The 13611-nt window shown below is 36.0% G+C and overlaps 1 protein-coding gene across 4 annotated transcripts in view; it reads right to left on the bottom strand.

Annotated features, from left to right (window-relative positions):
* DENND6A (DENN domain containing 6A) overlaps positions 1-13611 on the bottom strand; it is a 72343-nt gene that overhangs the window by 37553 nt on the left and 21179 nt on the right. For all 4 annotated transcript variants that reach the window (XM_081284141.1, XM_081284143.1, XM_081284144.1 and 1 more), the window contains exons 4-7: positions 13014-13126; positions 2672-2752; positions 1540-1645; positions 387-466 (exon numbers count right to left, since the gene is read on the bottom strand). In XM_081284141.1, the coding sequence (XP_081140267.1) occupies positions 387-466; positions 1540-1645; positions 2672-2752; positions 13014-13126 (380 nt within the window). The remainder of the gene's footprint in view (positions 1-386; positions 467-1539; positions 1646-2671; positions 2753-13013; positions 13127-13611) is intronic.

Raw genomic sequence — 13611 nt, 5'->3', positions numbered from 1 at the left:
GGATAGACATATTTGGTCAACACTACATGTTAAGAAGATCATTTAGGACTCTTAAATATCCAATTAAAAAAGTGAACTGTTTCTGCTTACCACTGGAGGCATTAGTAGAAACATGGAGTTGTAAACTTCTAGGAAGCAACATTTATGTTTACATATATTACACAGAAATGATACTCCTGTGAAAACTCCACAGGATGCAATGGGACTGGAGCTGCAGAGTTGTGCGACTAATGATTCTGTCAAGTAGGTTCTTTGTAATGCCTCACAACAAACAAGTGAAAACAATGACACTACAAAATATTATGAGGAAGTTAGTAAGTAAAACCCATGTGTTAACTTCCTACCAAGTTCTTTAAAAAGGAGACAAGTGAGCTAAAAGCTATTACCTTCATCACTACCCCCATAATGGGCAGATGTAACGTTTTCCCCGGCACTGGAGCAGGCCATCGATCAACATCATTACAAGCTGGAAAATATTTTCAGACAAAATGTTTTCTTGGTGTTAAGTAGAAATATTAAAATGGGGTGTTAAAAATTAGAACTCTACTTTCTGTAAAGCAGGAAAAATATACTGGGAAGAATGGAAGAGAAATAAAGTACAAGTGATGAAAATATCTTAACATTTCACTTAGAAACATGTTCCAGGATATAAACTGATTATTTATATATATGTGTGTATATATATGTATGTATATATGTATATAGATATATAGATATACAATACAGATATAGATAGATAGCTTTTGTTGTTGTTGTTGTTACTATTGTTGTTGTTTAGCATTAGGAGTTGAAACAGGGGCGCTTTACCACTGAGTTATATCCCCATCCCTTTTTATTTTTTATTCTGAGACAGGGTCTCATTAAATTGCATACAGCCTCACTAAATTGTTGAGGCTGGCCTTGAATTTGTAATCCTCCTGCCTCAGCCTCCTGAGTTGCTGGGATTACAGGCACCACTGGGCCTGGTTAATAATTTTTTGAAAGCAACAAATTAATTTAACGGAAGTTCTCCTGTTCATTTATTTTTTATGGTATTGGGGATTGCTTTACCACTGAGCTATATCCCAGGCCCCCTTCCCCATTTTTTTAGACAGGATCTAGCTAAAATACTGAAGCTGGGCCCAAACTGGCAATTCTGCTTCAGTCTCTAGAGCTGCTAGGATTACAGATGTTTGCCACCGCACCTGACTCCTGTTCACTTATTACTATTAAAGTTGGCTACAAATACATACCACACTCCAACTGTATCAAGTTACTAAGGATTCTGTTCAATGATAATAAGAACTGTCAACTCAAAATTCATTTATTATTATCCTAATAAATAGACATTGTCTATGTTGTTAGAGGAAATACCAACAGATACTATTTTTGGTGTTTGTGGGGGAAAAAGTGCCAAATAATTTTGTTTCTCTCTCCCACCATATAACCCTTAAATTCTTCTGATTTTTTCAGAAGGTCAACTTCATTTCTATCATATATTTTCAGTGGTCTTTTAGATTCCTTCATAAAGGTACATAACTCTTGCAATCATTAGCTTACCTGCTTCCAAATAAGGTTCATTTTTTTCAAAATACTCCGGTGCTATCTGTTTGAGCACGGTGTGAAAAAAATGAATATAAGGTAGTTTGCTGATCAAAACCAAAGACTGGAGGGGAAAAAGAAACAATGTTTCTTTTAAATGTGTAATGATTATAATTTAAATTTGCCATTCATGTCTCACAAGAACAATTACTAACAAATTGAATTCATCAAAAAGTATGCATTTTGAAATAAAAAGGCTTTTATAGCAGATAGTTTAAAGGAAATACAAAAATATAGCCTCAGAATGCATAAAGTTTAAGTTTATTATCACACTTGAAAAGCATAAAGAAATAACTCAGATGTTCCTGTACTTTAAGAACAATTTATAATAAACAGATTAAGGTCATGGATAATTTCCAAAGCCTAGCTACTATTGTCCATAGCACAGGGACATTAGGAATTAGCCATATGAAATCATCCTATTAAGGAAAGAACAAACTGTGATGCTTTCCCCACAGACCTATGACTGTTGTGTTCTATAGTTCAATTGTCATAGCTATCTAATTAGAAATTGTGACCCTCTACTTGGATCACTTCAGATTTGGATTATGCTGATTTTTTTTTTTTTAATGAAGTTTTCCTAGAAAAACACTCTAGCTTTCTATACAGCATCCAATGGTGGTCAGGGCAAATTTTGGTTACAAATGGAAAAGGTGTGTCCTGCTAGCTGGGATTAAATAAAATTGAATTGTTTTTTTTTTCTTTTTTTTAAGAAAAAGACTAAGTTTACAAGAAACAACAGTAGCTAAGAAGTTGCTAAAATTTACTTACTGACTCTTAAAAAAAAAAAGATACACAAGCTTTTATTAGTTGTAACAATATTATAATCCGTTTATTCTTTCTCTTATTCTAAAATATCAAAATCAAGCAGACTCCTCCATATTAACAAACATTATCAGGAGCCTAGCACAGAGATAGCAAAAATTCAACAGCTATTCAAAATCTAGGTACAGGTATCTATAATCTAAAAACTATAAAGTCCAGTATGTTTAAAGATAAAATACCAAAAATTGAAAATTATAAAGCATAATCATTTCTACTTTACTAATCACAGTATAAAAATATTTGTACTAGTGTATATGAAAATTACCTTCTGAAAGTAGCCTCTTTTAAGGGTTTTATCTCGAACTTGCCGAAAGTATACATATCCATAAAAATAAGCAGGATCTTTCTAAGAAAAAATTGAGCAAAAAATAAATAAATAGCCATCTTTTAACATTAACATCAGCTTCCTTTATAAACCCAAATAGAGATGTTAGGTATATACACAAAGAGCTATTAGTGCTTATCTAACAACACAATTCATGATAGCAATTACCAGATAAAAACCTTCTAACCTGTCCAAATTACAAAACAATCATAATCTAAACACTAAATGAGACTTTTCCCCCTGTAACTTGGCTTACGTTCTTCATTCCCATCAATATTAGTTAAACTGAAGATATTTAAAATCTATATTTTCCCCAAAGCTATACTAACTTTTATTTTTTAATTCTGATTAAAATTTTGAGTTTAACAAGACTAAGGGAGCAGTCTTTTTCCAAACATGAGATGCCCTAATATAAAATCTTGAAAGAGAAAATAAAAGGACTTAATGCAATATGAATCTTACATAGCCAGATATATGTTAATCCAGTAATAAAGAATCATTAGAATGTTATTAACACATGATCTGAAAGGTGATTACATTCCAAAACCTTTAGGGCTTTTATATCCTAATGGAAAATTTTGACTCAGTCCCTTACTTGACTGTTATTTCTTAAAAAAAATATTCATTGACAACCTACTTTAAACAATGTATTGTGTTAGAAAAGAAAAAGATGCATAAAACACAGTTCCTATAGGAGAATACAATTTAGGATGGATAAGAAAAGTACAAAAATTATTATTATATAATAGGAGGAGGGTTACCATGCAAAGCACAAAGTATTACAGGAAGGGCAAGAGAGAAGAATATGATTTTTTAACTGGACATTGAAGAATGGATTAAACAAAAACAAATACATTCTAGGTTTAGAGGGCCAGGAGTATGAGCAAAAAACAGAGACCAAAAACCACAAGCTATTTCAGGAAAAAGTACATAGTTCAGTTTTGCTAAAATATGGCACATGTATAGAAGGGAGATGAGGACGAAAACTGAAAAGGTAAAGGGTTTTATTTTATTGTATTTTTAAATATTTATTCTTTAGTTGAAGGTGGACACACAATATCTTTATTTCATTTTTATGTGGTGCTGAGAATCAAACCCAGTACCTCACCCATGCTAAGCAAGCACTCTACCACTGAGCCACAACCCCAACCCCAAGGGTTTTATTTTATTTTTTTTAAATATTTATTTTTTAAGTGTAGTTGTACACAATACCTTTACTTATTTATTTTTATGTGGTGCTTGGGATCGAACCCAGGGCCTGGCACGTGTTAGACAATCCCTCTACCACTGAGCCACAATCCCAGTCCAGGGTTTTATTTTTAATGGTCCAAAAAGAAAGGACCCAAAAAAAAAAAAAGTACTATTATTAGCTCTTTTTTCCATTCAGCAATTGGTAGTCATTTTAGATTCTATTTTTATAATATATATGTAAACTTCAGCTGGCAACAGCATGTAAGATGTAGTGTGTTAGAAAAAACAGCCACATCAATGTTTATAGCAGCACAATTCACAATAGCTAAACCGTGGAGCCAACCTAGATGTCCTTCAGTGGATGAATGGATAAAAAAAAATGTGGCACTGGGCTGAGGATGTGGCTCAAGCAGCAACACGCTCACCTGGCACGCGGGGGTGCTGGGTTCAATCCTCAGCACCACATAAAAATAAAATAAAGATGTTGTGTCCACTGAAAACTAAAAAATATTAAAAAATTCTCTCTTTCTCTCTTTCTCTCAAAAAAATATGTGGCATTTATACATAATGGACTATTACTCAGCATTAAAAAAGAACAAAATCATCGCATTTGCAGGTAAATGGATGGCCTTGAAGAAGATAATGCTAAGGCAGCAAATCCCAAAAAAACAAATGCCGAATGTTTTCTCTGATATAAGGGGGGTGACTCATAGTGGGGTAGGGAGGGAGAGCATGGGAGGATTAGAATAATTCTAGATAGGGAAGAGAGGTAGGACGGAAAAGAAGTGGGAAGGAGATTAGCATGGATGGTGGAATATGATGGTCATCATTATACAAAGTACATGTATGAAAACTTGAATTGGGTGTCAACATACCTTATTTGCAGAGATATGACAAACTGTGGTATGCATGTGTATTAAGAATTGTAATGCAGATTCCAACATGGTGGCAGGCGCAGAGAGATCAAGTCTCTGACCTCTTCAGCTGTGCAGGCATAGGGAGTCGTAAACAACCTAAATCTGTTTGCTCAGGATCACTAGGCAATGCTGAGCTGACGTGGATCTGGGGCGAACAGTCTGGGACTCTCAGAACACACACTGAGCCCAGATCGGCTGAATTCAAGCTCCCGTTCGCCTGCTTCCCGCAGATAAACAGCTGTGACTCAGCACTAATCCATCCGGCTGAAACAACTGGTCAGCCCTTCTCATCCTACGGAGGTAAATGCCAACCGAGCCTTCATAGGTAGTGGTCATAGGTTTGAAACGGGGCTTGGGAGAGACAGTAAGGACCCACCCGTTGTATTGGTCGCCCGGCAAAGGAAAACGAACTGTCGCCATTTGCAAGAGATACCACCATGGCAGAGAACTGACGTCATCAGACTGCGGCGGAGGAGATAACTTCATTGAAACCTGCGGCTACAGGTGTGTAATCCCCTAGCCTTCCCTCTCCACACATCGGGGAAACTTTAAGGGCCCCTCCCAGCTCTCCCGTGAGCACGATAGCCAGACCTAGGGAATCAGAGGTGGCGCGGGACCCGTGGCGCGGAACTACCACTCCCACCAGTGCTGATAACTGAGGGCTCTTGCACCAGCTACCGGGGGCGTGGCTACCGGAGGGCAAGTAAAATTCGCTGAGGATTCTCAGCCCCAAGCTCTACAAACTTAGGGTCTGAGGGAATGGCAAACTGGGAGAGTGTGCCCAGTCGTTCATGAAAACAGGGCTCCCGGGAGCAGCAGACCTGGCGTGTAGCCAGTATTGTGGTGAGCGGCACCCTTGAGAGGGGCCTGGCTAGAGGAAAAGTGGGAAGTGACTAGACACAAGAGGAGGCCCTAGGCACTCAGGATTGGAGACTCGCCCAGTCTGGGAGGAGCTGCTGCACAGTGATTGGTTCCCGCGTATTGACAGGAGAAACTTGGCCTGGTGGGCACAGCGCCACCTAGTGGAAGAGAAGTTAATCAAACTCTAAGACTGCATTTATTAGGTTTTTTTTTTCTTTTTTTCTTTTCTCTTTTTTTTTGATTTGGGTTTCTCTTTCATTTTCATTTTTCTTGTTGTTTCTGTAAATGTTTTTTTAATTTTTAAAAATTTTTTTTCTTCTAATTTTAATTTTAATTTTTTTAATTATTTTTTTAATATTTTTAATTTTTTTATTTCCTATTTTTTTCTTCTTTTGTCTTTTCATTTCTTTTCAATTATCTTATCCCCCCTTCCTTGAATTCTACCTGCTTACTCTCATTCTCTTTAGTGACTTCTTCCCTTCCCTTCTAATACCTTTCCTCCCAAGCATCTAATAAATTTATAGGAGTAAACAGTAACTCATCAGTCAAACAGAACAAGAAGTAACATGAGCAGCTTCAAAAAGCAAGGAAGAAAAGGAGTACAAACAATGCAGGACAGCCTAAATATTCAGGATGAACTAGATTCATCAGAAAAATGGTCATATAAAGAACTCAAGGAACACCTTAGACAGATGGAATGGAACCTTAAAGAGGATACAAGACAGCAAATTCAAGCAGCGAAAGAACACATTGAGAATGAATTACATAAACAGATAAAAGAAGAAGTTAAGCATCTCTATCAGGAGATAGAGATTATAAAAAATAATCAAACAATAATTCTAGAAATGAAGGAAACGATAAACCAAATTAAAAACTCAATTGAGAGTATTACTAACAGAGTGGAGCAAGTAGAAGCCAGAACGTCAGATAATGAAGACAAAATATATCATCTTGAAAAGAGTCTAGCCAACTCAGAAAGGCTGGTAAAAAATCACGAGAAAAACATCCAAGAGTTATGGGATAACATAAAAAAACCAAACTTACGAGTCATCGGGAGAGAGGAAGGTACACAGATTCAAACCAAGGGAATGAGTAACCTGCTGAATGAAATAATTACAAAAAACTTTCCAGAAATAAAAAAGGAAACAGATATACAAATTGAAGATGCATACAGGACACCGAGCACACAAAATCACAGTAGACCAACGCCAAGACACATTGTTATGAAGATATCCAATATACAGAACAAAGAGAAAATATTAAAAGCTACAAGAGAAAGGAGACAGATTACATTCAGGGGTAAACCAATAAGGTTAACAAGGGATTTTTCATCACAGACACTGAAAGCAAGAAAGTCATGGAACAATGTATTTCAAACACTGAAAGACAATGGATGCCAACCAAGAATTCTGTATCCAGCAAAATTAAGCTTCAGTTATGACAACGAAATAAAAATCTTTCATGATAAACAAAAGTTAAAAAAATTTGCAGCCAGAAAACCAGCATTGCAAAGCATTTTGAGCAAAACACTACACGAGGAAGAAATGAAAAACAATAACCAAAACCATCAGTGGGAAGTGCCTCAGTAAAGACAGAGGGTGAGGGGAAAGATAATCATGGAGAAAGAAACTAAATTTTTTTAAAAAAGGATAAATAATCAAACATGGATGGAAGTACAAACCATATATCAATAGTAACTCTGAATGTTAATGGCTTAAACTCTCCAATAAAGCGACACAGGCTGGTATCATGGATTAAAAAAACAAATCCAACAATATGCTGCCTCCAGGAGACACATCTGATTGGAAAAGACATACACAGGCTAAAGGTGAAAGGATGGGAAAAAATATACCACGCACACGGTCCTCGTAAGCAAGCAGGGGTGGCCATCCTCATATCGAATCAAATCAACTTCAAGACTAAGTTAATCAAAAGGGATAAAGAAGGACATTATATACTGTTAAAAGGAACCATTCACCAACAAGACATAACAATTATCAATATTTATGCACCAAATAATGGTGCTGCGACATTCATAAAACAAATTCTCCTCAAGTTCAAGAATCAAATAGACCACAACACAATAATTATGGGTGACTTCAACACACCTCTCTCACCATTGAACAGATCCTCCAAACAAAAGTTGAATAAAGAAACTATAGAACTCAATATCACAATCAATAGCCTAGACTTAACTGACATATATAGAATATATCAACCATCATCAAGTGGATGTACTTTTTTTTCAGCAGCACATGGATCCTTCTCAAAAATAGACCATATATTATGCCATAGGGCAACCCTCAGTAAATATAAAGGGGTGGAGATAATACCATGCATTTTATCTGATCATAATGGAATGAAACTGGAAATCAATGATAAAAGAAGGAAGGAAAAATCCTACATCACATGGAAAATGAACAATATGTTACTGAATGATCAATGGGTTACAGAAGACATAAAGGAGGAAATCAAAAAATTCTTAGAGATAAATGAAAATACAGACACAACATATCGGAATCTATGGGACACAATGAAGGCAGTTTTAAGAGGAAAATTCATCGCCTGGTGGTCATTCCTCAAAAAAAGGAAAAACCAACAAATAAATGAGCTCACACTTCATCTCAAAGCCCTAGAAAAGGAAGAGCAAAACAACAGCAAATGTAGCAGAAGGCAAGAAATAATTAAAATCAGAGCGGAAATCAATGAAATTGAAACAAAAGAAACTATTGAAAAAATTAATAAAACTAAAAGTTGGTTCTTCGAAAAAATAAATAAGATCGACAGACCTTTAGCCATGGTAACAAAGAGAAGAGAGAAAACTCAAATTACTAACATACGGGATGAAAAAGGCAATATCACAACAGATGCTACAGAAATACAGAAGACAATTAGAAATTATTTTGAAAACCTATATTCCAATAAAATAGAAGATAGTGAAGACATCGATAAATTTCTTAGGTCATATGATTTGCCCAGACTGAGTCAGGAGGATACACACAATTTAAACACACCAATATGAATGGATGAAATTGAAGAAGCCATCAAAAGACTACCAACCAAGAAAAGCCCAGGACCAGATGGGTATACAGCGGAGTTTTACAAAACCTTTAAAGAAGAATTAATACCAATACTTTTCAAGTTATTTCAGGAAATAGAAAAAGAGGGAGCTCTGCCACATTCATTCTATGAGGCCAACATCACCCTGATTCCGAAACCAGACAAAGACACCTCAAAGAAAGAAAACTACAGACCAATATCTCTAATGAACCTAGATGCAAAAATCCTCAATAAAATTCTGGCGAATCAAATACAAAAACATATCAAAAAAATTGTGCACCATGATCAAGTAGGATTCATCCCTGGGATGCAAGGATGGTTCAATATACGGAAATCAATAAATGTTATTCACCACATCAATAGACTTAAAGATAAGAACCATATGATCATCTCGATAGATGCAGAGAAAGCATTCGACAAAGTACAGCATCCCTTTATGTTCAAAACATTAGAAAAACTAGGGATAACAGGAACTTACCTTGACACTGTAAAAGCTATCTATGCTAAGCCTCAGGCTAGCATCATTCTGAATGGACAAAAGTTGAAGGCATTCCCTCTAAAATCCGGAACAAGACAGGGATGCCCTCTATCTCCACTTCTATTCAATAGAGTTCTCGAAACACTGGCCAGAGCAATTAGACAGACGAAAGAAATTAAAGGCATAAAAATAGGAAAAGAAGAACTTAAATTATCACTATTTGCAGATGACATGATTCTATACCTAGAAGACCCAAAAGGGTCTACAAAGAAACTACTAGAACTAATAAATGAATTCAGCAAAGTGGCAGGATATAAAATCAACACGCATAAATCAAAGGCATTTCTGTATATCAGCGACAAAACTTCTGAAACGGAAATGAGGAAAAACACTCCATTCACAATATCCTCAAAGAAAATAAAATACTTGGGAATCAACCTAACAAAAGAGGTGAAAGATTTATACAATGAAAACTACAGAACCCTAAAGAGAGAAGTAGAAGAAGATCTTAGAAGATGGAAAAATATACCCTGTTCATGGATAGGCAGAACATCATCAAAATGGCGATATTACCAAAAGTTCTCTATAGGTTTAATGCAATGCCAATCAAAATCCCAACGGCATTTCTTGTAGAAATAGATAAAGCAATCATGAAATTCATATGGAAAAATAAAAGACCCAGAATAACAAAAGCAATTCTAAACAGGAAGTGTGAATCAGGCAGTATAGCGATACCAGATTTCAAACTATATTACAGAGCAACAGTGACAAAAACAGCATGGTACTGGTACCAAAACAGGTGGGTGGACCAATGGAATAGAATAGAGGACACAGAGACTAATCCACAAAGTTACAACTATCTTATATTTGATAAAGGGGCTAAAAGCATACAATGGAGGAAGGATAGCATCTTCAACAAATGGTGTTGGGAAAACTGGAAATCCATATGCAACAAAATGAAACTGAATCCCTTTCTCTCCACATGCACAAAGGTTAACTCAAAATGGATCAAGGAGCTTGATATCAAATCAGAGACTCTGCATCTGATAGAAGAAAAAGTTGGCTCCGATCTACAGATTGTGGGGTCGGGCTCCAAATTCCTTAATAGGACACCCATAGCATAAGAGTTAATAACTAGAATCAACAAATGGGACTTACTCAAACTAAAAAGTTTTCTCTCAACAAAAGAAACAATAAGAGAGATAAACAGGGAGCCTACATCCTGGGAACAAATCTTTACTCCACACACTTCAGATAGAGCCCTAATATCCAGAGTATACAAAGAACTCAAAAAATTAGACAATAAGATAACAAATAACCCAATCAACAAATGGGCCAAGGACCTGAACAGACACTTCTCGGAGGAGGATATACAATCAATCAACAAGTACATGAAAAAATGCTCACCATCTCTAGCAGTCAGAGAAATGCAAATCAAAACCACCCTAAGATACCATCTCACTCCAGTAAGATTGGCAGCCACTATGAAGTCAAACAACAACAAGTGCTGGCGAGGATGTGGAGAAAAGGGTACACTTGTACATTGCTGGTGGGACTGCAAATTGGTGCGGCCAATTTGGAAAGCAGTTTGGAGATTCCTGGGAAAGCTGGGAATGGAACCACCATTTGACCCTGCTGTTGCCCTTCTCGGACTATTCCCTGAAGACCTTAAAAGAGCATGCTACAGGGATACTGCCACATCGATGTTCATAGCAGCACAATTCACAACAGCTAGACTGTGGAACCAACCCAGATGCCCTTCAATAGATGAATGGATAAAAAAAAATGTGGCATCTATACACAATGGAGTACTATGCAGCAATAAAAAATGACAAAATCATAGAATTTGCAGGGAAATGGATGGCACTAGAGCAGATTATGCTTAGTGAAGCTAGCCAATCCCTAAAAACAAATACCAAATGTCTTCTTTGATACAATGAGAGCAACTATGAACAGAGCAGGGAGGAAGAGCAGGAAGAAAAGATTAACATTAAACAGAGACATGAGATGGGAGGGAAAGGGAGAGAAAAGGGAAATTGCATGGAAATGAAGGGAGACCCTCATTGCTATACAAAATTACATATAAGAGGTTGTGAGGGGAATGGGAAAATAAACAAGGAGAGAAATGAATTACAGTAGATGGGGTAGAGAGAGAAGATGGGAGGGGAGGGGAGGGGAGGGGGGATAGTAGGGGATAGGAAAGGTAGAAGAATACAACAATTACTAATAGGGCATTATGTAAAATTGTGGATGTGTAACCGACGTGATTCTGCAATTTGCATTTGGGGTAAAATTGGGGGTTCATAACACACTTCAATCTAATGTATGAAATATGATATGTCAAGAGCTTTGTAATGTTGTGAACAACCAATAAAAAAAATTAAATTAAAAAAAAAAAAGAATTGTAATGCAAAAAGATACATGAATAATGGCATAAATTGATGTGAACATACTTTATAAACAGAGATACGAAAAATTGTGCTCTATATGTGTAATAAGGATTGTAATGCATTCCACTATTGTTGTATATTAAAAAATAATAAAATCAATTAAAAAAAATAAAATTAAAATTAAAAAAACAAGAGGTAAATGTCTTGGTAGTAAATTTCTTTTTTCTTTTTTTAAAGAGAGAGTGAGAGAGGAGAGAGAGAGAATTTTTAATATTTATTTTTTACTTCTCGGCAGACACAACATCTTTGTTGGTATGTGGTGCTGAGGATCGAACCTGGGTCGCACGCATGCCAGGTGAGCACACTTGAGCCACATCCCCAGCCCGGTAGTAAATTTCTTACTCTCGCTCAATTTCCTCATTTGTAAAAAGAACCCTTTCAGAGGACTATAGGTAGTAAATAAGTTAATCAGTGCTTCTTAATACAGTGCCTAGAACATAAAGAGCTTTAGTAAATATTAGCTATTATTATCATCAGTTGGAAGACCATGTTGATTGTGGTAGCAACAGAAAATGGAAATGGAGTAACTAATGACTCTAAGACTCAACATTTCAAAAGGTATTATCCGGGCTGGGGATGTGGCTCAAGCGGTAGCGCGCTCGCCTGGCATGCGTGCGGCCCGGGTTCGATCCTCAGCACCACATACCAACAAAGATGTTGTGTCCGCAGAGAACTAAAAAATAAATATGAAAAATTCAAAAGGTATTATCTGTGCTGAGAGCGGGTTCCAAACAGGAAGGTCAATTTGTAAAAGTTGATTTTAGGCAAATGATATTACGTTCATATTTATTGTGCTGACAGGACATCCAAATGGGAATGTTCTTTATCTAACCAGACATACAAGCATGGAGTACTCAAAGAGAGAAACTTAGATTCCGAAATCATGAATTACTAAAATTGTTTAAATAAACAGTAACTGCAAAAAAAAATCATTAAAAATATAAAAGAAACAACTAAATGTATGAAGGACAACTTGGGGAACAACTACTTCAACATTAGATGATACTGACTACCTAGTACCACTCCACCCCCACATTCAAACAAATAATTATTAATGAAAGAAAATTACTTCAGCATTCTAATTCACTTTTATAATTCATAATGCCATTATGTTTCCAGAACATATTATAACTTATAATTTTATAAGGTCTCTTTCACTCAAATGCTGAATTCTTATCAATTAGACTCAAATTCAGCTATATAACAAATAAAAGTAAAAGCAAATTTCTGAAAGCTATCAGAGGTAATGGAATAAATGAGTTCCACAGTAATAAGCTCTTCAGTTTCTTCTCACATAGACATTTTTTTATGACTACTTTTCCAACCTTTAAGTAAACTGGTAAATCTTTGTCAAATTGATCCAGGAGACAATGCAGTGACACCTTCCTCCCAGAAGACTGTCGAAATCTAAAACAAAACTGGGTATCTCCAAGACAACCTAATAAAAACAAAAATGAAAGAAATTAAGGATAGCATAGCATAATATTTATTTATCCAGTTTCATCAATTTTAAAGGAACCATATGAATCATTTTTTTAAATGTTTTTAGTTGTAGATGGACATAATACCTTTATTTATTTATTTTTATGTGGTGCTGAGGATCAAACCCGGTGCCTTACATGTGCTAGGCAAGCACTCTACCACTGAGCCACAGCCTCAGCCCTTGTATGAATAATTTTAACACAGTCTGTCATGTTTTTAAAAAGAAAAAGGAGATCCTAAAACTTCACGTGCCTCAAAAGATGACTCAAGACCTGGAGCTGGGCTGGGGATGTGGCTCAAGCGGTAGCGCGCTCGCCTGGCATGCGTGCGGCCCGGGTTCGATCCTCAGCACCACATACCAACAAAGATGTTGTGTCCCCCGAGAACTAAAAAAAAAATTAAATAAATATTTAAAAAATTCAAAAAAAAAAAAAAAAAAAA

Source organism: Spermophilus citellus (assembly GCF_964194105.1).
Source record: "Spermophilus citellus genome assembly, chromosome: 3".
Taxonomy (NCBI): Eukaryota; Metazoa; Chordata; class Mammalia; order Rodentia; family Sciuridae; genus Spermophilus; species Spermophilus citellus.
This window is presented reverse-complemented; position numbering and strand designations above follow the sequence as displayed.